Raw genomic sequence first — 24,584 nt, 5'->3', positions numbered from 1 at the left:
GGCTACAAAACGTAAATCTGGTCAGTGCGCTCTGGGCTAATCTTATTTGTGAACAATCTAAACAAAAAGGAGGCCGTACTCCTTTTAGAAGCTGTAGAAACAGCTCAAATTTAAAACTCCAAGCCTCCATAGGGACTTGAACTCGCAACCCCCAGTGCGACAGTTAAGCGGTTTTTATGTCACTCAAGTGAGACACACTTTGTATTTGCTCATATTCCCTCTCCTTAAATCTCTCTGAGTCTCTCTGTCTCTCTCTCTGTCTCCGTCTGTCTTTCTGTCTCTCTCTCTCTCTCTGTCTGTCTTTCTGTGTGTGTGTGTGTCTCTCTGTTACCTTCTCTGTCTCTCCAGCCCATGTCCCTGTCAATCACTTGTGTCTACCTCACGCGATGAGCAATACTATTGATTACTGTGAGAGCGTGTCTACATGTAGCCTGGGGTGCAACGATGCCCAGACCTAGACCTAGCAGCACAAATATCCACCCCGCTTGGCCAGTCGTCAGCGGCGCTGTGGTTGATGCGTGCGCATGTGCGGGGTTTACATTGTATCTATATTATACATAACATAGCAACATTGATTATTGGATGCCCCCTACCAGCCACAGACTGCCCGGGCTACGCTAACCTGCCAGGCTAACTATGCCACAAACACAATTTCCAATTAAAAACAAACAAAAAAACAACGTTGTTTGCATTAAGAGATGTCGATAACGTGACTATCTATCTGATCCTTAGTAGGCCTATAATGAAAGACTGGAGTGTATAAACAGATGTCGATAACGTGACTATCTATCTGATCCTTAGTAGGCCTATAATGAAAGACTGGAGTGTATAAACAGATGTCGATAACGTGACTATCTATCTGATCCTTAGTAGGCCTATAATGAAAGACTGGAGTGTATAAACAGATGTCGATAACGTGACTATCTATCTGATCCTTAGTAGGCCTATAATGAAAGACTGGAGTGTATAAACAGATGTCGATAACGTGACTATCTATCTGATCCTTAGTAGGCCTATAATGAAAGACTGGAGTTTTATAAACAATTAGAATTTTACTAAAGCAAACCTATAAGAAGTAACAAGAAAATATTTCAAAAAATAAATTTAAAAAAGGGGGGTCACCTGCTGCATAGAAAACAAATATTAATGTTCACAGTAGACCATGAAACTCACAGTGGCTAATCATAAAAAATATTTGAAGGACTCTTGTCTAGCAAGTCACTAAAGTCGCACTTGGTATGTGTTCTTATGCCGAGGCTTTTAAAGGCATACAGAGACACGTGAAGCAAAAGGACCAAACACTTTTGCCATACATCAATGTACTTTACATCAATGTACTTTACATCAATGTACCTTACATCAATGTACCTTACATCAATGTACTTTACATCAATGTACTTTACATCAATGTACCTTACATCAATGTACTTTACATCAATGTACTTTACATCAATGTACACTGTTGATCTAGGGAAGAAATTTCACGAAGTCTCAAAACATAAAATCGTGCAGCTCCCCCCCCCCCCCCACCACACCCCACACACATACCTCAAGACTGTCTAGCATTCTGGGGGTCCGATATTTGTGTGTTCACTGGGTTTCTCTTCTACCACTGCTATAGCATTCTAGTTTTACCGCGCCTCAATTTTGACTAACACACCCCCCAATTTGTTTGCACTTTAAAACAAAAAGAGTTTGTTCTTTGAAACATTGTTTTCTCTCACAACCTTGCAAAGGGGAGTAACACACTAAGATGTGGTAGGTTAGCACTAATAGTGATATTCACAGACACTTTGTTACATCATTCACATTTTGTTTACCTATGCCTATCCTTGTAAAACATGTTCAATGTGAATGAGCAGAAAAGTATTAAGACTAGATTTGAAATTGCAGAGACTTGGTATATAAAAGGAGGCATTTGGTAAAGCACTTTGTTTCCAAACCAAGAAGTCCTGGGTTCCAATCTTGCTAAAGACTGGGATCTTGAATTTCTGGATTTTCTAAGAATGTCCCTGAGTCAACCCAACTCTTAATGGGTGCCTGACTTTAGTTGGTGAGTCAGTGTGCTGGCCACATGGCACCTAGCTCATTAACCATTGACCAAAGAAACAGATGACCTTTACATAATCTGCCCTATAGATTACAAGGTCAGTGCGCCCTAAAGATCTCAACATTAAAAATCCCAGTCTTCACCAGAATTTGAACTCAGGACTCCCCAATTTGGAAGCCAAGCGCTTTACCACTCAGCCACCATACTTTCATATGTAATAAAGAGGGCAGAACTGTTTGGTTGAAACCAGAATGTTGTTGTATTGATGTAAATGTGGTAAATGACAATATGACTAGAATGATATAAATGAAGGTACATGTGTAATATTTTACATTAAGTCTGTGAAATAGTGAATGTTACAACACAACAACAACACAACTTTCTATTGTGAACAGTTACAAGATAATTTAAGGGAGTTGATGTAAAAACATTTTAAATGTGTACAAAATAACCAGAATGTTGTAGAGACATCAAGAAAGTATAATCCTGCTTTAGTGCTGAAAAACAATGTGTAAACACTGGTTTTAAATAACAAGAAACAATAAGTGTTTGAATTTAATTTGCATGGTTCATTAATACTAATAATATTTCTTTTTTTTTTTTTTTGTGAGAAGAGAAAATAGTTTACAGGTGATGTTATATTTTAAAACTGTTTATTATTGGAACTGTTCATAAAGAATGTTATTTAGTTAGACTGTATTTTCACTGTTATCTCCGTGTTTTTTAAGTGAATTAATAAAACAGATAATGGTTTTCATTGTATAAATAGTTTGGCAGTTTTACATGTTATCCAAACCAAAACAATTTGTTACAAATTAGTTGCAGAAAAAAAAAGCTTTAAAAAAAAAAAGAAATCTGTGTCAAGTGTAAAAACCAGCTAAACAAATGACAGAGATAATTACAGTCTCAAGCACACAACTAACCTGTAAGCTTCTTTGGGCTGCTCCAGTACAGAGACCATCTGTTTCTTCCAAGCCTCCAGCTCATCATATTCTATCTTAGCTTCCACTGCAGCTAGAGCTTGTTCAGGTCGAATCTGTTGATCATGAGAAAAACTTTCAGAATTCTATCTTAACTCTATGCATGGAATGCTCTTAGATTATGTCCAACAGAAAAGTAATCATTGCAACATACTAGTTAGTAAACACATTGATGAACTTAGAATATGTTAAACATGCAGAGCAGAGTTTAACACATCTGTTATTTAGTAAACACATTGATGAACTTAGAATATGTTAAACAAGCAGAGCAGAGTTTAACACATCTGTTATTTAGTAAACATCAAATCTCCTAAAATTTAGATGACAACATTAAAACTGTATTGATTATTTATAATAAATAGGACAATGCTAAAAATAGTTTATTTTGAATAATGGCTATAATGGGAAATGATCATGAACCACAGGTTTTGATACCACATTTGTACTGTTATATATGTAATATTGGGCTATTAATGCTTTATATTTTACATTATATTGGACTAATGTCACTTTGCATATAATAGTAATATTTCAATTATACTCTACTGATTTGTGACTTTTGCAAAACTTATTTATATTTCAGTTGCTAGAGTGAGCTGTGGTCAGCCCAAGGATTAAATATTTTAAAATATCTTATAAATATAATAAGGTTCAATGTTAAATCCCTTCACTATGAACACATTTCATATTTAACTGTACACATTTTGTGCTATCTAATTATTTTATTTTTATTATCAATAAATTTTGATGAAAAACATATGAATAAATTACCTGGAAGAAATAATTGGAAGCAAGTCCAGGCCCTGCTATTCTCCTGGCTACAAAGCCATCACTTCCTGGGACACGCCCTCTAGTTTTGATGATGACATGAAACATGGCAGTGTCCCAAAAGTTCCTCAAACAAAATCGAACAATGCCAACTATAGTTGAAAAGAAAATGTGAAAAGCACTTATGAAGATAAACATATTAGACTATTAGACATATTAGACTAAATGACGTGTTTGATTAATGGCCACACAAACATTTGAAAGTAAAGCAAATGTTGAAAAAATATAGTTTCAGTTTCCCATTTCTTTAATTTGGGGAAAATTAACTTCCATACTTAAAAGTTCCCCTCTCAGACCATGCAGTCTATTGGGAATATGATGTTAAAGTCATATGTTTCTTTGGCCAATGGTTAATGAGCATGGTATGTGGCCAGCACAACGACAAACCATCTTTAATTTCCCCAACTAAAGTCAGGCACCCATTAGAATAGGGTGGACTTAGGGGGGCCCTAAAAATTCCAAAATTCAAAATCTCAGTCATCACTGATATTTGATCCCAGGACCCCAGGTTCAGAAGCAAGCGCTTAACCACTCAGCCAACGTGTCCCCAAAACTTGAAATTAGTCAAGTTTTTTCTAAAAAATAATTTAACTTAGCCCATCTCATGGATAAAAGTTAAGATATTTTATTTCTTTTATCCACCAATCAGCTTTGTGTACTTCTAAACAGTTTCATAGGTCTCTATCCCATTTGGGTTAAAGTGAAGCTTCAAAATTAAAAGAAAGAAAAGCTTAAAGTTACTGACCTAAAAAGATTAAAAATGAAGCGGCTGGGCATACAACAGCACCCACTAAGACTGCAGATATGGGCTGCAGACAACCTTGAAGCAGAAAGTTCCACACCAGAGCCTCCATCAAGATGCTAATTTTGTTTTTTTCTGACCCTGGTAGATGAAAAAAATTTAATTTTCCTCACTTAAATTCAAACAAAATAGAGATTTTATCTATTATTATCCATTAGTTATTGATAATTTTAAAAAAATCATATTTCAGCTTGTTGCTAAAAACATAGATCCATTTATGCATTAAAATTGCACTGTATAATTTATAAGTTCAAATTGGTGCAAACCACCCTACAATTTTAGTATAAAAAAAGACATATTTGTAACATTTAATCAGACTTTTTTTCAACAGGTATTAAAAGTATAATGTTAACAGATTTTTTTTCAACTCCAAATAATGAAAGTTTAGTAAAGAGTTTTGTATTTATACTCTGAGAAAATGTGCTTCTACTTTGCAGAAATGACGATATTGTAACTGGGTGGGGAATTGATAAACACATTGATAAACAAGGGAGGATTTTGAGTTGCTAAGCAGTCCTAATCAACAGAATGAGACATTTATTCTGGAAGATAAAAATGGGGACTAGTGAAATTTGTCCTTATGGTGCATCATTTGAGAATGCCGACCATATCCTTCATACCTGCATACTCATATCAAGAGGCGCAAATAAGACAGTGGTCCCAAAACTCCCTTAGAGAACAAAAACTATATGGAGAGCTGCTGAATCTGGAAATCACTGAGCAGTTCATCGCAGATATAGGACTACTCATCACAACCCTCTAACACAAAATGAAAATGAAGAAGAAGCAAACAAGTCTTAAAGATTGGTTGACATGTTCAAGGTTCGTTGACATGTTCAAGGTTGGTTGACATGTTCAAGGTTGGTTGACATGTTCAAGGTTGGTTGACATGTTCAAGGTTCGTTGACATGTTCAAGGTTTGATTGTGCTTGAAAAAAAAAGACAACTTACTTGGATTATCTATGTCCCATATCAGGAAACAGAATGCATGACCCAAAAGTATTCCACATGGAACCCTGATGGAAAAAAAAAATTCAATATATTAGCACCAAGAACCTTTTCCAAATGCAGAGCAATAAACCAAAAAAAAATTTTAAATTCATAAGAAATCATGTGCAGTTTAAAGAAAAATAAACATTTTGAAAAAAAAAAAATCAATATCACTAAAAATGGATACTTGACAGTCAAATTTAAAAAGAAAACAACAACTTTTAAAATCAGCTTCTATTTGTTTTTGTTTTTTTTTTATAAATATTGTTTAAGTTATATCCAAGCACTGATTTCAAAAATTGCACATCAGCAGAAAAAACAAATACTTTGATTGTTTCAATAAGACCATCAACTTACCAAACTGGTGCCAGAAAAGATGCAGTTAAGGAAAGAGCTGACACAGTGATGCATATAATAGGAAATATTGAAACAATAATGACACTTCCGAAAGCACCTTTCAATACATAATTCCACAGTCTGTTGAAATGTCGAGTCATACTCTTACCCAGAAAACCTATTTTTTTAAATAACAGCCAATGAATAATTAGTAATAAATTTAGACTAATAACATCTAAAACATCATGACATTAAACAGAATTATCTTCAAGTTTCAGTTATTTTTACAAAGCTTATATCCACTCACTTTGTCTGTCTGTTTGCATGGTAAAAAGTTTGTACACGTTATTTCTCCCACACCTGATCTCGGATTAAGCTGTAATTTTGCCAAATTATTTCTTTTACCTCACAACACAAGAATCAATTTTAAAAAACAAGGGAAAGACATCATACTTGACAGATGTTGGTATAAGTTGAATTAGTTCTGTAGAGGACTCTTGAGCCATGGGTGAAAATTTCTTTTTTATGCATTTAAAACATTCATCAAGATACCCCCTTTCCCCCCCCCCCCTTCTCTTTTCACAACTGGTCCAGACAAGTGATAGGATCATAGCACATTGAGAAAGCTAAAAGCTAAACAAAAACAATTGGCAAAAATAATTCTAATCGCAAAGATATATTATGTCTAGGTCAATCACACATATAGTTGTATGACTGATCCAAACCAATTTATACAATTACACTTAATATAAGCTTTGCTTTTTAAAAAAAGGTATTTTAAAAAATGTTTTTCTTGTCTTAACTCAATGCCAAGCTCTATAACATGGAATGAGCTTTTTCTTCAGTTATTGAAAACAAATTAAAACATTAAATAATCAAGATTAATATAATGAGTTTTTATTGAAAAATAACCTAAAACTCTTTTCATTATAATTTACAATTAAATAAACATATATAAATAATAGCAAAATGATCAACAGAGAAAGTTATATCTAACTTTTTTTTTTTTAAATCTAACCTATACAATAATAAATTAGATTATTTTTTGAGCTTTTAAGATTTTCATGTATATAAACTTTGTTAGCAATATCACAATAAAAAAAAGTTTTGTAAACTTTCATATGAAAGCAATAAGTCACTAACTTCTGTCAGGTGCAGCTTCAAAATTATCTCGAGACACCTTGACATTAGACCAAAGATTATTTGTTGAGCTTTTAAGATTTTCATGTATATAAACTTTGTTAGCAATATCACAATAAAAAAAAGTTTTGTAAACTTTCATATGAAAGCAATAAGTCACTAACTTCTGTCAGGTGCAGCTTCAAAATTATCTCGAGACACCTTGACATTAGACCAAAGATTATTTGTTGAGCTTTTAAGATTTTCATGTATATAAACTTTGTTAGCAATATCACAATAAAAAAAAGTTTTGTAAACTTTCATATGAAAGCAATAAGTCACTAACTTCTGTCAGGTGCAGCTTCAAAATTATCTCGAGACACCTTGACATTAGACCAAAGATTATTTTTTGAGCTTTTAAGATTTTCATGTATATAAACTTTGTCAGCAATATCACAATAAAAAAAAGTTTTGTAAACTTTCATATGAAAGCAATAAGTCACTCACTTCTGTCAGGTGCAGCTTCAAAATTATCTCGAGACACCTTCACATTAGACCAAAGAGCTCTAAGACGTGACAACAGTGTGTGAGTTTTGGAAGACATTCTTGGGTACAAGGACCCCTGAAACAAAACATAAAATTTCAGTAGTTACCTACAAAAGTACAAAAAACTATTTATAGATTTATTACAGTTGTCAAAATAAAAAATAGTTTAGCATAACCAAGAAAAGTTGGTAAACTTAAGATTGTGTATTTAGATAGGAAAAAAATAACTTTCTTAATAAAATCTGAATTGTGCTGCTAAAAATAAATCCTAGCAAATAATCAGATATAATCTTAATATTACACACATTAGACAGCACTAATGTTCTTTTGTATTTACCATTATAACAGCACACAAAAACACATTAATGCATATTTTCAGCGCATAGTATATCCAAGAAGATTTTAATCTAATGTGTAAGAAAAATATTTTTAAAGCAATATTATAAATTCTAAACTGTGTTGACAATTATCTGAAACAAACAAAAAACTTGTGTCTAGTGTGTGGCTACATATTAAGATTTCATAAACTTACATCGAATCTTGATTGTTCAAGATCTGGCACAAAGGCTGTAGGCCAAATCAAGGCTCTTAAACCAAAAGGACTACACCATGGGATAATGACCTGCACAAAAAAAAATAATTTATTGTATCCCTAAGCATCTAAAATATATATATGATTTTTTTTTTTACATTACCCTAGAGAATACTAGATTCAACGTTGACACCTACAAAACATTCTGTATGGTGATCTAATAGAAGGCAGGAGAGCCACAGACCTATGCAAGTGACATGAAGTTCTTAAAAATTGACACTAACAGTTGGGGAAAAAAAAGGCACTGGATAGATCCCCATGGAAAATGGAAAGCAAGCAAAAGGAATGGTCCCAGATAGCAGATGGCATACACCCCAGTAGTACAAAGAAGGGTAAAATTTCAACAGTGTCTGGTGATTACAGATGTCCAACCTGTGACTGCAGCTGAGAATCAATGATTGGCCTCTTTAGTCAAATGAGAAGTTGTAAAGGGAAAATATCATCACTCGAGAAGTAAAATGCCATATTCTATATATATGTATTTATTTTTTTTAAGTACAGGATCCAGAATTATTTAAAAAATAAAGCTAAATACTAGATAGATGAAAATAATTTTTTTTAAGCACAGACTGATTTGAATTTACACGTTATATCAAGTTAACAATATGGTAAAGATAAGCTAATATTAAAATTAATAAAAATATTAATTTTAAAGAAATGAAGCTCAAAATAATACAAGATGCCTTACACCAAATAAATAAATAAGGTTCCAGGTGAATGACCAGGAGCGATGTAAGAAATTCCACCATCTCCAGAATGGATAACGGGTGCTGGTAACTCTGCTAATTTGCTTTTGAACAGTGAAGCGTGTGTTCTAGAAAAGAAAATTTACAATTACAACTTAAAGATAATTATATTAAAAAACATTAAGTAAATACAAACCTAGGAAATAGGATAGTCAGGAAGAAGATATTATATTGCTAATTCCAACAATCATTACAAATTCATTCAAAAACTTTGCAAAAGTTTGAAGTAAGACCAGCTTGAGCCACTTAACAGAGGGTAAAATTAAAGGAAAGCTCCACTTTCAGACCCTGCACTCTATAACAGAGGATTGAGGCTAAGAAAGATTATTTAGGTTAACAGGATATCCCAGTTCTAATAAGTCTCTATAATTTATTGAGAAACAGATGACCACAGAAACAGTTGGACTTCATCTGTACAAAGAACTCTTATGGATTTGATGAAATCAATAAGTTCTGATCTGTCAGAGACAAAGATATTTTTGCAACAGAATTATACTTTTGTAACGGTACATGACATTACATGATAACAATGAACATAAAAGAATGTCATTGATTCATTGATTTTTTCAGAGGCAAACGACAGAGAGGAATGGAGAAAGACGGTCAACAGATGTTTGTTTATCTTTAAAATGTTTTACATGTTTCTGATGTTTTTTCAGAATTGAAAAATCCTAATCCAAACCACAGGACGATGAGGGGTGTGAGCGGGTAGGATTTGAACCCGGGACCTTAAATCCAAACGAAAATCCAGCACACATACTGCACAACCAGGCAGCAATCCTATCTTGTGTGGTGCTTCAGCAGACTAAGGGATAAGTGAAGGTGAAGGAATAAATAATATAAGAAAAATAAAGAGAAGTAGCTGTTGCCTCTCTTATTAGAGGATAGCTGTGACATGCACTTCCCAGGTTCATAAGCTGTAGGAGGTTGGGGCACATTATAAGATAATCTTCCTTTTTGAAGGAACATCTCAAGTCATTGCTGCTCAAGAGTTCACAGGGAACAATGAGGAATAAGAAAGAATATATTTCTAAAAATATTTAAGAATCATCTGTCTATTTAAATTAAGAGATGTAGTCTAAATAATTACTTGACTATACCCTAAACTAAATTCAATTACCAAGTCCAGTGAATTTGTATGCAAAGGTTCTGTTGACCTAATAACAGTTGGAATGATCTCAGCTCTACCACCAAAGGGAGACTGACGAACAATCCAGTTTTGAGGAAACCAAATGTTTGTGTAAAAATTATACTCTCTGGTTGGGATCTTCACTCGTTCCAGTTCTTTTTTCAACACAGCCTCTCGCTGCATGGAAAATAGAGAGCGAAACAGAATTTATTATTTAGTTTTAATTAGTATTAATTACATTCAGACAAGATTCCCCATTTTGAGTTGTAGACTCGTTTTTATTTTTAATAAAATTGATGTTCATTCTATAAAAACAAATTTTCTGGAATTTTATGGAAATGTGCCTTACCCTTACTGTAATACATATAACAACAATATAATGTTAAGGCAATAATAAAGAAATGTTGAAACTCCTGCTTGGTATTACATATGATGAATAAACATAACATTTACATGTAATGCCAGCACAAGGGTACATCATATTACATATGATACAATGGATAGAGTTTAAGCTCACCTCTTTAATAAAATTGAGATCTCTTTTGAGGAAGTAAACAGTCTGCTCCAGCCCTTCCTCTTCACACAAACTAATGGCTTCCTCATGAGCTGTCCACAGGTTCTGACGCACAAACTCTCTCTACAAAAATACATAAGAAAACATTTTTCAAAAGCGATAGGTTGTATTTATTCTGCCGTCAAACACTAATATAAATCAGTGCAAACTTAATACAAAATGTCTTCTCCATTACCTCAAAGGCTCGAATCTGTTCCTTCACCCATGTGTCAATACGAGATTTGATTGGGTAAGTGTCCTGTAAATGCTTCATTAACTTATAAAAGAAAAAAAAAAGAGATGAAAGAATACTCATAAAAAGTAATAACAATAAAAACCAAGTACTCTAAATCCTTTGATTAGACAAACTAAACAGGATCTCTAAGTTGTAGGACTTACTGACTAAGGGCACTATGATAGCAACTAGTTTCTCCTACCTTTTCCTTGTGCATTTCTAACTTCTGCTGTACATTTTTCTGAGCTTTCATCATGACTAGGATAGATCTGGCTTGATTTACAAGCAGGGCACCTGGATATGATAACAAAGAAAAAGGTATTTGGTTGTTACTTTGATCACAAAATTAATCTAAGTTTGATAAATTTATAAAAAATAGTGTACATCATCAATACAAAATGTTAGTTTCTTGTCATGGCTACAATTAAACCTTTTTAAGACATAACAAAGGTCTTTTTTGACAGGGTGTTTCTAATAATATACAAGGCTAGAAAAAAAACACCTGAGAAAGAGAAGCACACTATAGATCCACATGGAGGGCAAACATTAAAGAGCAGTCCTGTATCACAGATGATCTACACTATAGAAGTAGGAAGAAGGCTGAAAATGCTGCAGCATCAGGTGATTTCAGATGACAGTGGATGTGCATCTAACATTGTCCTCAAGAGAAATGGCAAAGGAAAAAAATTCTTAAGATGTAAAATGCCACAGATCAGGGTTAGGGTTCAGAAGGACAATTTTTTCTTCCATAATAGCTGTTGTGCAAAAACCTTTTGTTAAATTGACCTCGAAGTTATCAATGCATTATAATTCTATCTCTCTCTCTGCACATTTCCCCTAAAACCAAGTAGAATGATCAACTGCTGATGTCAATTCTGCCTGCCTTAATGCCATAACTTAGTCTTGTGGCAAACTGGTTTCACTTTTTTCCCCCAACTCCTCTATACCACAGCCTTATAAATGAGGCATTCTTTGTTCAGTCATTTTTAAACAGCCAATAGTTTACACATAAGTTTAGAGGAAATGTAAAAAATTTTTAATTTTTATATTTTAAACATAGAAAAAAAAACTGTACCCAGTCCAGGTTGCAGGACATCCAGTTCAGCGTTAGTTGTAATGGAACTAAACACCTTGTTCAAATAGTGATCCATGATGTCCTCTGTCACTTTCTAGAAACATTAAAAGTAATTTAAATCAATGAAATTTACTATTTACATCTTAAAATTGCATGTTTGTTACAAATAACTTTGGTTGTATAACAGATTTTAAAAAAAATTGTTCTACAAATCTCTTGCCCAGACTAAACTTTATGTAAACTGGCTTCTTTTTAAGTAGGAATAAAAAATCATTGATAAATGGGGCTGATGATGTAGAGTCAATCTCATATTTGTATCAGAAATCTAAAGGTTAACAATAGAGTCATGTGGCCAGCATAATGACATACTGCTTTACTTTCCGATGCAATAAATTTTAGTGGACTCATCTTAATTTCTTATTTTTCTAACTTTAATATCTTTTTGCAGTTTGCAGGCTAACATTTCTTGTGTATAAAAAAAAAGGATATTTACAAGGAAATTACAAAATGAAATTACCTGAGATATTTCTTCCTTTGTTAAGCCTTGATCTAACAATACAAATAAAGCCCATTTAGGGATATCTCATTTGAAAAAACAAAAAACAAATACAAAGAAAAAGAGCCAAAATACTCAAACAAGGAAGTAAAGAGAAAGAAAAAAACTGACAGCCAAGACTTACCATGATAATGTCGTATCAGTTTGATCCTCATCTGAATGTGCCAGCCTTTTGCTTGTCTGTCTAGAATGTTGGACAATATCCCCAAGCTGTTGTTCATTAAGTCTATAAAAAACAAAATCAGTACATTATACAAGTGCTAAATAAAGTCCACTGTGATTTATTGCATTGGAAAGCAAAGCAGTATGTCATTGTGCTGGCCACATGACACTATTGTTAACCTTAGGATATTAATTAAGAGATTGACTCCACATCATCAGTCCCGTATACCAATGATTTTTATTACTAATAAAAAAGACAAGCAATTCTAATTTTTTAATATGGTACGTTAAAATGAGAATGTGATATGCTTGACCAATGATCATGGGTTCAAAAATTGGTAAAAATGAGATCACCCATTATGATAAAATCACTTTTTGGGCAATTAAAATACTAGCTCGTGTGCAGCTATTTTATTGCCTAGGGTCCTTCCAAGAATCTGATTTTCAGTTAAATAGGGAAATAAAATCCACCAGTATTCAAATCTCAAAAGTTTTGATCCCACATGCTATCCTCCCCCTACAGATTTGTTTATTTGATTTAAGCAAGAAAGAACTATGTTTTGTTATCTAAGGTTTAAGCATGCCCTTAAATGTAAATATTATAACATCCTAAGAAAAACTGCAAGCAGTACAGAAAGAGATTCATTCGACATCCCATCGCATGTATTGTATAGGCAATGTTTTTATGATTAGAAATGAAACAACCTGCATCTATTACTAACATCAGTAATAAAATAACAAACCTCTGTTGAAAAGTCTCAAGTCAATATCTTGACCTTTTGGTGTCTGGTAACGATAAGGGATGGGTGGAGGATGTAATTCACTGGTCTGGGAAAAGTTAAAAAACAAAAATCCTATTTAATCATGAAATAAAAACCTACAAAATATCATATAAAACTAATTGAAGTAGCATATATCTGATTCAATTCAAACAGAAAAGAAAGTATTATGTTACCTTGCTTTTGTTGGCTGCTGACAAACTACACTGAGACTTTATATAATCACAGTAGACATTGAGTTCCCTCTTCAAGTTTGGCTGAGATTAAAAAAAAAACAGTGCCAAATACATAAAATAAAAATGAAATGGCAAGAATGTTTTATCAGGCATGAAAGACTTCCAAGATTCATATTAAAGTAGATTTCTAGACAGCAGAGAGAGAGATACATAAGTTTTGTTGAGCAGAGGATAAAATTGGTTTGTAAGACACATCAAGGGTTTTTATGGGGAAAAATAAGACAAAATATTCAGTAACAAATGGTGAGATAAATTGTTTGACAAAATATTTTGGTGACCTAAGTTTTTTTGCTGCTTACCTTAATATCAAGTTCAGCTACTAAATATCGCATACGTTCTTCATGTAGTTTCTGACATATGTCTCCGGGTGTTGTAGATGGCATGCCAATTAGTATATCTAAGGTAAAAGATCAAACCAAGTTTTAGTAACGGATTTATATAAAATAAGATGAAAGAAAAAAAAAAACAAAATCAAGAAGCAAAAAAATAACAGTTTTACCTAAAAGATTCCAAAATCCATTTCCCCATCCACGGGCTGCTTCTTTCATACTGAAAAAATCTGAGCAGAATCTATTGCGAGCTGTTATGATCAGTAAAGATAAGGACCGGGACAAATCCTGTTGTTTAAAACAGAACAGAAAATACTGTGTTCATTATGTATGAAATTAAAAGTGCTAAATATATTACAAATACAAGCTACCAATGAAAAATGATGCAAATCTCCATATTAAGAGTTTGATTCTTCAAGTAATAAAACTACACTTTTTTTCAGTGGTCAAATACACATAGCTTATAATAATACAGTGTGGTTAGTAAACCAAAGCAGTTGTGAGATAGCTGTTGAAAACTGTATATATTACTTAAATGTCTAGCTTTAAAACTGACCTCAAGTCCTAAGTAAAGCTTTAACTGTGCCAATAAGACATTGTACCATAGACACATCCGCAAATAATAATGTTTTATATGTCTATAATAATAAATCAAAATAAGTCTAAGGTCAATAGACATACATTAAGACATAGACAAAGAGATGCCGTCTACACTCACCCCTAGTAAGGAGTTCCTGGTTTTCTCTGAACCTTTTTGAATTAATCTACTTAGTCTCCACCTGTGTGTCTGACCTTGAAAGTTATGACTAGGCACTTCAAATTCTCTGTTCAAAAATGTTAACCATAATCTTCACACGTTTAACAAAATTTTACTAGTTAATATGAGAATCATCAACCTATTTAACATTATAATGATGAAACACATTCAAACAGCTAATAATGATAGGAACATATCTGAAAGGTAAAAGAAGATAAAAATACTTTTGTCCTATTATAATTTACATTCTTTACAAACAAAGATTTTTATAACATAACCATATGTTAATTTAGTCATTCACATTAATTAGTTATTTGAACATTATTAATTAATTGGTTTTACAGTTGATTCAGGTAACCAGTTTGACATTTTAATGGCAATTTAACAGAAAATGTTCTATATCTATATTAGCCCTGACGTCAAAATATGAGATGTGTTTTTATCTTTATGTCTTTAAGAGTTGTGGCTTAGTGTTTTATTAACCATTTCTACTACACTTTAAAATCTTCTGTTGTAAAGTATCTCTCAATTTTGTGATTTTATTAACAATAACTATTTACTGAATTAAATCTTATTTCTTTTTTTTTTTTTTTTTTTTAATAATTTTGTTCTAGTCTTTATTTGTGTACTTTAAAAAAAACATATATTTTTTTTTAATTATTTCACTATAGGGATACCGTTAACACTTTCATATATTTGGAATATTAAGTCTCAAGTCACAGGTTTACACAAGTATAACGTAGATTTGTGTAAACTCTCTCGGCAGGTAGTATGGCCTGAGATTGATACATAGTAGTTCAATATCGGTCATACACACTTTAGTTTTGATTGAAATATTGTTGACACAGCAGTACTGTTTATTTACATAAATGGCCAGTCCTCCTCCTCTTGTTTTGCAACTATCTATTGTTCTGTCTTATCTGTACAAATGAAATGCATCCACAGTACAATGTTCTTTAAAATTAAGTTGTGTGTATGTATGAGCAGTAAATTTCAACTATTTTACTGATCATGGATTTACAGTGATTTTATGAGGCCAGCACAATGACCATTTACTTTTACTCTTCACAAAATATACCACATATTCATCCATTTAAGCAGGCTAATTAAAAAAAATCCTACTAAAAAACGCAGTTTATGTCAGGATTCCAAATCAAGATCCTCAGATAGGTATGCAATAGGTATCTAAATGTTTAATCTTATCTTATCTTATAAAATACAGACATTACTTTAAAAAAAGAAGATGATTATATCCTAGGCGTCATGCATTTAGTCATGCATATTAATCAATGACCTAAATTCTGCTAAGTCACTGATTTTTCTGGCTAGCTCAGGTAACCCATTCCATGCTCTAATAGCACTAGGGAAGAAGGAGCATTTGTACACATTTGTCCTAGCATATGGAATGAGGAATGTGCCTTTATCTTTGTGTCTTTCTGAGTATTTTATTAACTTTGTTTTTGTATTTGAAGATTATGGTTCAGTGTTTTATGTATAATTGCTACTTTACTTTTGAGTTGTTTATCCTAAAGGCTTTCTAAATTTAGTGATTTCATTTATGTACTGTTTATTTATTAACACCAAAGGTGTTACTTTAGTTAAATGTGAATATTTGTTTGTTATAAATCTCACTGCTCTATTTTGTGTCTGTACAAGTTTCTTCATGTTTTCTTGAGTTGAGGGGTCCCAAACAGAGGATGCATATTCTATTATTGGCCTAACCAAGGTTAAATAACATTTTAGTTTTATGTTTTTATTTGATTTGTAAAAATTTCCTTTAATAAACCCTAAGTCCTCAACCACCATGTTCCACATGCTTTATAAACCCAGAACATTTAAACCCCAGAACAAATGTGTTGGATTAAAAATAAAATCAAATAGGGATGTATTCGTAAGTGTAACTGATCAAACAAAAAATATCTTTTTCTCAACAAACAATTTTAACTTTAAAAATTTGTTTTAAAGTTGGCCTTTGATCTTTTGGCTAGAATTTCAGCTAGTGTAGGCAGTGATGTCAAGTGGGTACTTCTCTTTAATTTAGTTCCTGCTGAAGAGTGAGTGCCAAGATAAGCTATCTGCACCAAAGACATTTAGAGAATGGGTTTTCACAGCTGTAAACACATACACTCTCACATACCAATGTTTTGCTGGCATGAATCTTAACAATACTCTATTCCTCTCATTATTACACAGGCTTTAGTGGGAAGTGACTGGGGGAAAGGTTGCTTCAGATCACAATAGAGCATGAGCAAAAACAAAGGAGTTACAAAGAAGTGAGAGAGAGGAGGCAGAGAAGAAAAAAAAGGAGAGCAAGACAGAGGGTGGGGGGAGCTAAGACTAACATGCATTTTAATTTCAATGAACAGTGCTATCAATCAAAATGTTTCGCGTCTTTTTTTTAATATAATTTCTTTTTTAGTCGCTTGTTTATGAACTAATGCATGTATTGTGCTTTTATAAACAGGAGTAATACAAATGTGAAGGTCACATTAATCAAGTCAATACTTATCAAATTTTGACATTTCTTTGGCTTATGTAATATAATCTGGACTTGATCCTTCAGGGAAAGGAGGTGTGATGGCCCACAGAGGGGTCCTGAGTTCAAGTCTCTGTGAAGACTGAGATTTTTAACGTTGGGATTTTAGGGGCATCCCAAAGTCTAATGGCACCAGACATTAGTTGGGGAAAGTATAGCAGTTGGTTGTTGAGCTGGCCACACAACACACTCGCTAACCATCAGCAGGAGAAACAGATGATCTTTATATCATCTGCCCTATAGATCGCAACATCAGAAAGAGGTACTTCATTTTACTTCATAATTCTGTGTCCTCTATAACAGACCTTAATACTGAAGAGTAAAAAAAAGGAGTTTTGTCTTTAGCCAAACTAATTTTTGTTGCTGTGTTTCTTTTATTTGTCCATTTACTTTTTTTTTTGTAGCCCCCAGACAAGACCTGTCTCTTTTATTCAGGGGAACACCCTTTTTTAATGAATAGCTGATCCTTTTGGTGCAGGTTGATATTTTAGTTCAACTGAGTATATCTTCTCTTGTGATAATATCTAACAATTAATTTCATGCAGATTACTTGTTCTCACATAAAACAACTTAGACTTCAATAGAAAAAAATCACAGAACATCCAAGAATGTAATAAATGCAATAAAAATAGCACGTGGGATACTATCACAATGTTAAAACTGCATAGATAGATTTATATATAACCAAACTAGTAATATAAATTAAATGAATCAATTGAATCTGTGAAGAAATAAACCTTGCTAGCAAACTCACTCTTCTTTAAATATTGTTTACCAAGCACTCAAAAAATCATGACATCAGAAGAACTTTCCTTCTATTAAAGTCCTTTTGCTGGCTATGACATAAAAAGCTAATTTGTTCCCTTTTTAAACTGCATGAGGATCCTACTAACAGCATTTGTTGTAATATATAAGATCTAGTATTTGTTGCGAGATACAAGTTAGCAACAGTATTTGTTTTAAGATACTAGTAAGTAACAGTACAAAAAAAAAACATACGCAGTCTTTCTGATCATATTTAGCTGTTCATCTTTCAGCTTTTTCAACTTGCCATTTTCATCAGTGGCCACATCTTCCAGCTCATCAAAACTTGGCGCAATAAACAAGTCTTTGAACTGGACAACACCCTGTCATCACAGATCAATAATTAATTATTAGACAAAACATCGTCCACAAAAGAAGTTACTAAATCTATGGCCAGAGGAAAAATTTACTTCATTTGTTAAAATGTAAAAAAAAAAGATTACAGCATAACAAAGACTGGATTATGGTAGGTTACATTCACAACTGGGAAACGCTAGCTCTCGATCAATTCTTATCGGCCGTCATGAAAAAATGTAGATTTTTTTTAAAAAGGCTGAGAAAAGAAGCAGGCACATTTGCAGCAGATCCTACCTACACATGCCATGTAAGTGGATGGCTTTTTAAAGCAAGAATTGGATTTCATAGACATCTTTGAGATTATAGGAAATGAGAAATGTGCTCATCTTTGAGTACATAGGAGGTTATATATATTGTAGGTTTAGTTGTTTTTTTTTAAATCATAACTGTATTAACAAGCAGAAAACAAAACATTTTTAACAATAAATCCTACTCAATGATTTTTTGTTTTACTATTTAAAGCTACATGCCAAGTAACCGATGAGCTCACCAAATTATCCCCATTATCTACAGATGCTTCCTCCACTCGTCTCTGTGTAATAGAGTCAGGAAGGACGATTGGAAATGTCTTCCAATGAAACAGCAAACTTTCTGCAAGCTATGGAAACATTTGATTTGATAAAATGAATTCTTCTGAATATTGTTGACATTTTGAAATAATATATAACATTAAATATTGCTAGTTCTGGTCGCAATCTAAATGGCAGATGATGTAAAGGTCATCTCTTTCTCTCGCCCACAGTTAACAAGGGTGTCATGTGGCCAGCACATTGAACAACCGCTTTTACTTTTCTCAGAGCTGGGTGGACTCAGAGGCACCCAAAGATCCCGAAATTAAAAAATTCCAGTCTTCACCAGGATTCAAACCTAGAACCCCCAGTTCAGAAGCCACTCAGCCACAGCGCCTCCTTAAAGCGAAAACGTAGTAAAAAAAATTTTTTGGAAAGGTAAAAACTGTTTTTCTTTTCTAAAATATTTTCAATCCTTCTTCCTTCTCAATAACAAGAATTTAAGTTAAAGGTATGCATGCTGCCCCATTTTAACTAATGAAAAATGTTATCACAGATACATACACCATCCACGAACAGAAAGTAAACAAGGGTTTCAGTTTAAATCTCCCATAACACTTAGCAAATGGAAGTAAATGAAAATGTATAAATGTATAAATAAGTTAACTATATAAAACCATAGTCACAAGCTTAAATTAAATTATAATGAATCAAAAAACAATTTCTGTAAAAAAAAATACTCATATATGCAATGCATTCTATAAATCAGATACCTTTTTGATAGATCCCACTACAGCAGCTGTTTGAGGCTCTAATTTGTCAGCATCAATGTGAAAGACAAGCCCTTCTCTCTTAAATAGAATAAATAAAGTTAATTAAAAAAGGTTACAAATACAGTCCACTTTAATATTATAATAAATTACAATATACATAAATATGAATTGAGGAATGCGACTCAACAAATACAGATGTTTATTCACATGGAAACATCACAAACATATAATGATGATAATAACAATGTCTGCCTTCAGCATAGCTTTTTCCTCAGACTAGACTTTGGCATAACTTTGTTATCTTCTTCAAAATCAACAATGCTTCTCAGTCTAAAGACTCTTCAAAAATAAGCAGATGCTCTCAGGCTCTATTTTTATAAACACTTTAATATTCTTATGAAGAATGTACTCAATAGTTTAAACTCTCTTCATGTCCATATTTTTTAACATCCCTTCAATTCAATACCTACATTCACACCATGCTGCACACAACAACCCCACCCTGTCTTTAACAGTGCGCAACTACTGCACTATTTGAATGGGGGTGTGCATGACAGGGTTGTACCAATATCTATTCCAATTTAATATAGTTCAAAACAAAAAAAAAACAGTCATGTATGAAAATAAAGGAGAGAAAATGTATTTAGGATTAAATCAACATGTTTCTTACAGAAAACATATTTGACATTTAATCAACATGTTTCTTACAGAAACATATTTGACATTTAATCAACATGTTTCTTACAGAAAACATATTTGACATTTAATCAACATGTTTCTTAAAGAAAACATACTTGAAATTTAATCAACATGTTTCTTACAGAAAACATATTAGAGATTTAATCAACGTATTTCTTAAACAAATATTGTAATGTTTCAGATTGTATGTCTTAGCCAAGCAATGCACTACTTTATGAGTGCTCGCTTTAGAAAATCTTTTTTTTTTAATTTAATCCATGATTATAGCCCCAAAAAGTAGAATAGAAGTGTGAAGGTTGTCAAAGCTATTTTCAGGAATATATACAATACAATATGAAAGGTGGTCTACTGTCATTTTGTATTGCAATTACATTGTGGAATATATTTGAAATGTAATAAAATTAACTTTATTCAAATATTAAATAAAAAACAGTGTTTTCTATATCTTAGAACAGCGTTTTATAAATTAAATGTTAAAAGTCTATAAATGCCTCTTATATAGTTGTCTCTTTTTTTATATTCACAAAATGAACTAAGAATGGACATTTCACACATTAAATGTAAGCAAAATAAAAAACAAACAATGCACTTCTAACCTCAGGCTGTGTAGCAGACATGTTCTCACTATCCGACATTATTAATTATGATGCTCCTTACAAATAATTGGCTGCTATGAACCTAAAAGAAAACAATTTACAATGTAAGTTAAATGATCATCTTTAATGGGCTTCATTGAGGTAACATTGAAAAATGTTCTGAAAGTATGATATGACAGGCCCACATCGGGGCAAACTCAGATGAGTTGAGAAACCCACCGTTAAAAAAAAAATCCCTCACTCATGTAACATATAAGGATTTTGTATGGTCTGGTAATATTGGAGTAATGTTGCAAATATTTTAATTTTTATGATTCACTCAAAGTTGTTGTTCCTTTAACAAAGTTTCATGAGTAGACTAAACAAAATTGAGGTGTATCTTTTAGGATGCTGTAGAGTACATGACATTGGTTGGGGAAAAGTAAATGTCAGTTGGTTGTTGTGCTGGCCACATAACAACTTCATTAACTGAGGACAACAGAAACATATGACTTTTACATCTGCAAAGCATGAGAGAAGTATTTTCCTTTTTTTTTAAAATTGTATTAAAAAATGTTTGTAAAACATTTCAACTATTAAATGTTGAATAAAAAACGTAGAGTTGATTCTAAATGTATTTCTTTAGACAAGTGAATGTGGAAGTATATTTTTGTTCTAAATTTTAAAGACAAATACTCTGTTTCTCATTTGCAAAGAAACCATGGCCTTTTATAAACACTATTGTGATGAACAGGCCAAGGATTGTATTAATAAGTTGATAATAATCCCTTAAACTCTTTCTTTGATTGGATGCCTATAATTAACTTGTTTATGCTGGACACTAGCACTGGTTTGACCTCGCTTCTAGAAACTGGTCAAAATAGGTCACAGACTCGACTCGTGACAACTATAATATATCAGGACATTTCACTTCCAAACATATAACTCTTTATGCATCCATGATCAAAAGTCTTGAAAAGAATAATTAGGCCAGCAGTTTGTTTTATTTTGCTGCTTCTCAGAAAGCTGCTACACATGAAAGTTATTGTAGCATTCAATATTGTTAAAGAAAAAAAACACTTTCTTACAGGATTCACATTACTCTAGACCTATTTAAAGTCCCTAGAGTCACTATATCTAGCATTTAGACCAACAATGTCCAAAATACAGCCCACAGGCAGGAGGTGATTCTATCCAGCCTGCCAAAACTTCAACATTAAGCATAGAAAATCCCCCCTTCAAAAAAAAAAGTTGAAAAATGTATCATTACCTACAGTATGGCCCTCACTACTTCTCTGATGGATAGATACAGTGGCATTTAATATTTGTGCATTTGTGAAATGGGATTCTGAATATAGAATCTAGCAGGAAAAGTGAACAGATCTTTACTTTTTTTGTGGAACATGATAATATGCCAACATATTATAACAAAATTGAGCAGTGAGATTCATAACAAATGAACAAACAAACAAACAAATGAATATTCACATTTGACTAGAGTAACACCCTTAGTAAAATCACTAAATTTAGAAAGCCTTCAGGATAGAAGACTCAAAAGTAAAGCAGCAATTATACATAAAACACTGAACCATAATCTTCAAATACAAAAACAAAATTTAATAAAATACTCTGAAAGACACAAAGATAAAGGCACATTCCTCGTCCCATATGTTAGGACAAATTTGTACAAATACTCCTTCTTCCCTAGTGCTATTAGAGCATGGAATGGTTTGCCTGAGCTAGCCAGGAAAACCAGTGACTTGGCAGAATTTAAGTCATTGGTTAATATGCATGACTAAATGCATGACACGTAGGACGTAATCATCTTCTTTTTGAAGTAACGTCTGTATTATATAAGAAGATAAGATATTTGTTTTCTAAAGAAAGTGTGGCTATTTAAAAAAACAACATACAACTGGCATTATAAAACAAAAATGACTGCATTCTTGGTTTGAGTCGCGAAAAAAAGACTGTTAAACAGTTAAATGCCTAGAGATTGGAGGATCGATGGGAATATTTACCAAGAGACAAGATGAAAAGTTGATGGTAAAGCTACCTACATTGTTGCTCATATTTCAAGTAGAGAAATGAAGCCATTTTAAGAAAGTGATGCATAAAAAAAAAAAAATCTAGATCTAGATCTAAACTCTATACACTGTCTGTACATAGAGCTACTAGAATCTAATCTATTTACTGGAGTATTAACCGAGTCAGTAACTGAGTCACACTCACAATAGTCACAGTCACACTCACACTCACAGGGCAAATCTAGACTAGATCTAAAATAATCTAAAATCTATATATTTTATTCTATATTATATATATCGACATAATTGACTCATAGGCATAGTGTCATAAAAAATATTATTATTCATTATTATAATTACCCTTAATTAAATCTAGTTGAATAGATTATAAGTGATTGAATGATTCTTTTAGAACTAGATCTAGAAAATTATTATATTTATATTATTTAGATCTATATCCAGATTATTTCTAGATCTACGAGGGTCTATTGTATAGACTAGTTGAATATTTGCAGCCTATTGCCTATTTCTAGAACTAGACAGTTTCTATCATAACATTGTAACTGTATCAAGCGAAGTGAAGTTCAACCCAATTACTGAATCAGTCTATGTTGATCTATAATTTATTAAATAAATATAAATTCTATGGCCTCCTTCAGTGGCGAAGCGACTATGGATCATCTCGGTGAGATGAATGCCTGGGCATTAGCTGTGGTCGGAATGATGTCGCCCACACATCAGTTCCCCCCTCTCCATGCAGCTGATGTATCCAAAGGAACAGCAGTGCCGATACAGTTTGGGGTCAGCGGTGTCGCAGGTTCTGCCAGAGTATGGCACTGGGTGCTGCAAACTGCCTTAGGGTCGCCAAACAGAGGTTTGAATTCAGCGTTTTCCTTCTCCTAGGTGGGTAGCCAGCCATGGCTAATGAGCCCCTCCTGCCCGAAGCTTACTCAAACTTACTGGTTAACTTAAGGCGCCAGTATAAATTATACTAGACTATTTCTATTATTTTTACAAGATCTATTATAGTTATAGTATAGACTATACTCACTATACTGACTATAGTCAATTCAATAGTATTATTTACACTATTTACATTGTACTAAATTTCAGTAGATAATAAAGTTAAATTGTAGAATAGATGTAAGTCTAAGTATTTTAACTTTAGATTCTAACTATTTATTTACTTTTATTTCTAAAGTGAAAGTGAAGTCTAATCTAATAAAATAAACTAAATTAAAATAGTAAAACTAGAGTTTACTTATTACTAGAGTCTAGTCTTAGTCTAGATCAAGATCTGATTCATGTCTTAAAAAATAAATGTAAGATCTAGAGCAAGACAATAATCTCTTGTCTATTTAGCTCTAGAATCGGTATACCCTAGAATCTACTCTAGATTAGTCTAGACTATAGACTTAAGATCTAGACTAGGTAGCCCAAGTCTAGGTCTAGATGATAAGATTCTAGATTTCTACTTTAACTTTATTATTGTTTTTTTTCTCTA

At 32.7% G+C, this 24,584-nt stretch overlaps 2 protein-coding genes across 6 annotated transcripts in view; both read right to left on the bottom strand.

Annotated features, from left to right (window-relative positions):
• The window catches only part of LOC106078643 (uncharacterized), a 107,054-nt gene extending 82,483 nt beyond the window's left edge, over positions 1 to 24,571 (bottom strand). The window contains exons 1-25 of one of the 5 annotated variants that reach the window (XM_056019209.1): positions 24,342 to 24,571; positions 21,075 to 21,156; positions 19,780 to 19,857; positions 18,988 to 19,095; positions 18,336 to 18,463; positions 14,762 to 14,867; positions 14,214 to 14,331; positions 14,014 to 14,111; positions 13,655 to 13,735; positions 13,443 to 13,527; positions 12,662 to 12,763; positions 12,499 to 12,530; positions 11,982 to 12,075; positions 11,109 to 11,200; positions 10,868 to 10,948; positions 10,636 to 10,755; positions 10,110 to 10,295; positions 8,932 to 9,057; positions 8,184 to 8,273; positions 7,613 to 7,727; positions 6,008 to 6,164; positions 5,612 to 5,676; positions 4,604 to 4,741; positions 3,802 to 3,950; positions 2,974 to 3,086 (exon numbers count right to left, since the gene is read on the bottom strand). In XM_056019209.1, the coding sequence (XP_055875184.1) occupies positions 2,974 to 3,086; positions 3,802 to 3,950; positions 4,604 to 4,741; positions 5,612 to 5,676; positions 6,008 to 6,164; positions 7,613 to 7,727; positions 8,184 to 8,273; positions 8,932 to 9,057; positions 10,110 to 10,295; positions 10,636 to 10,755; positions 10,868 to 10,948; positions 11,109 to 11,200; positions 11,982 to 12,075; positions 12,499 to 12,530; positions 12,662 to 12,763; positions 13,443 to 13,527; positions 13,655 to 13,735; positions 14,014 to 14,111; positions 14,214 to 14,331; positions 14,762 to 14,867; positions 18,336 to 18,463; positions 18,988 to 19,095; positions 19,780 to 19,857; positions 21,075 to 21,113 (2,501 nt within the window). In that variant the 5' untranslated portion in view covers positions 21,114 to 21,156; positions 24,342 to 24,571. Of the gene's footprint in view, positions 1 to 2,973; positions 3,087 to 3,801; positions 3,951 to 4,603; positions 4,742 to 5,611; positions 5,677 to 6,007; positions 6,165 to 7,612; positions 7,728 to 8,183; positions 8,274 to 8,931; positions 9,058 to 10,109; positions 10,296 to 10,635; positions 10,756 to 10,867; positions 10,949 to 11,108; positions 11,201 to 11,981; positions 12,076 to 12,498; positions 12,531 to 12,661; positions 12,764 to 13,442; positions 13,528 to 13,654; positions 13,736 to 14,013; positions 14,112 to 14,213; positions 14,332 to 14,761; positions 14,868 to 18,335; positions 18,464 to 18,987; positions 19,096 to 19,779; positions 19,858 to 21,074; positions 21,157 to 23,074; positions 24,056 to 24,341 lie in introns of those variants that run through there. The other 4 variants (XM_056019208.1, XM_056019211.1, XM_056019212.1 and 1 more) reach the window with 4 other exon arrangements.
• LOC106069139 (G patch domain and ankyrin repeat-containing protein 1 homolog) overlaps positions 1 to 24,584 on the bottom strand; it is a 153,598-nt gene that overhangs the window by 91,519 nt on the left and 37,495 nt on the right. The window lies entirely within an intron of this gene.

The sequence above is a fragment of the Biomphalaria glabrata genome, chromosome 2 (genome assembly GCF_947242115.1).
Source record: "Biomphalaria glabrata chromosome 2, xgBioGlab47.1, whole genome shotgun sequence".
Taxonomy (NCBI): Eukaryota; Metazoa; Mollusca; class Gastropoda; family Planorbidae; genus Biomphalaria; species Biomphalaria glabrata.
This window is presented reverse-complemented; position numbering and strand designations above follow the sequence as displayed.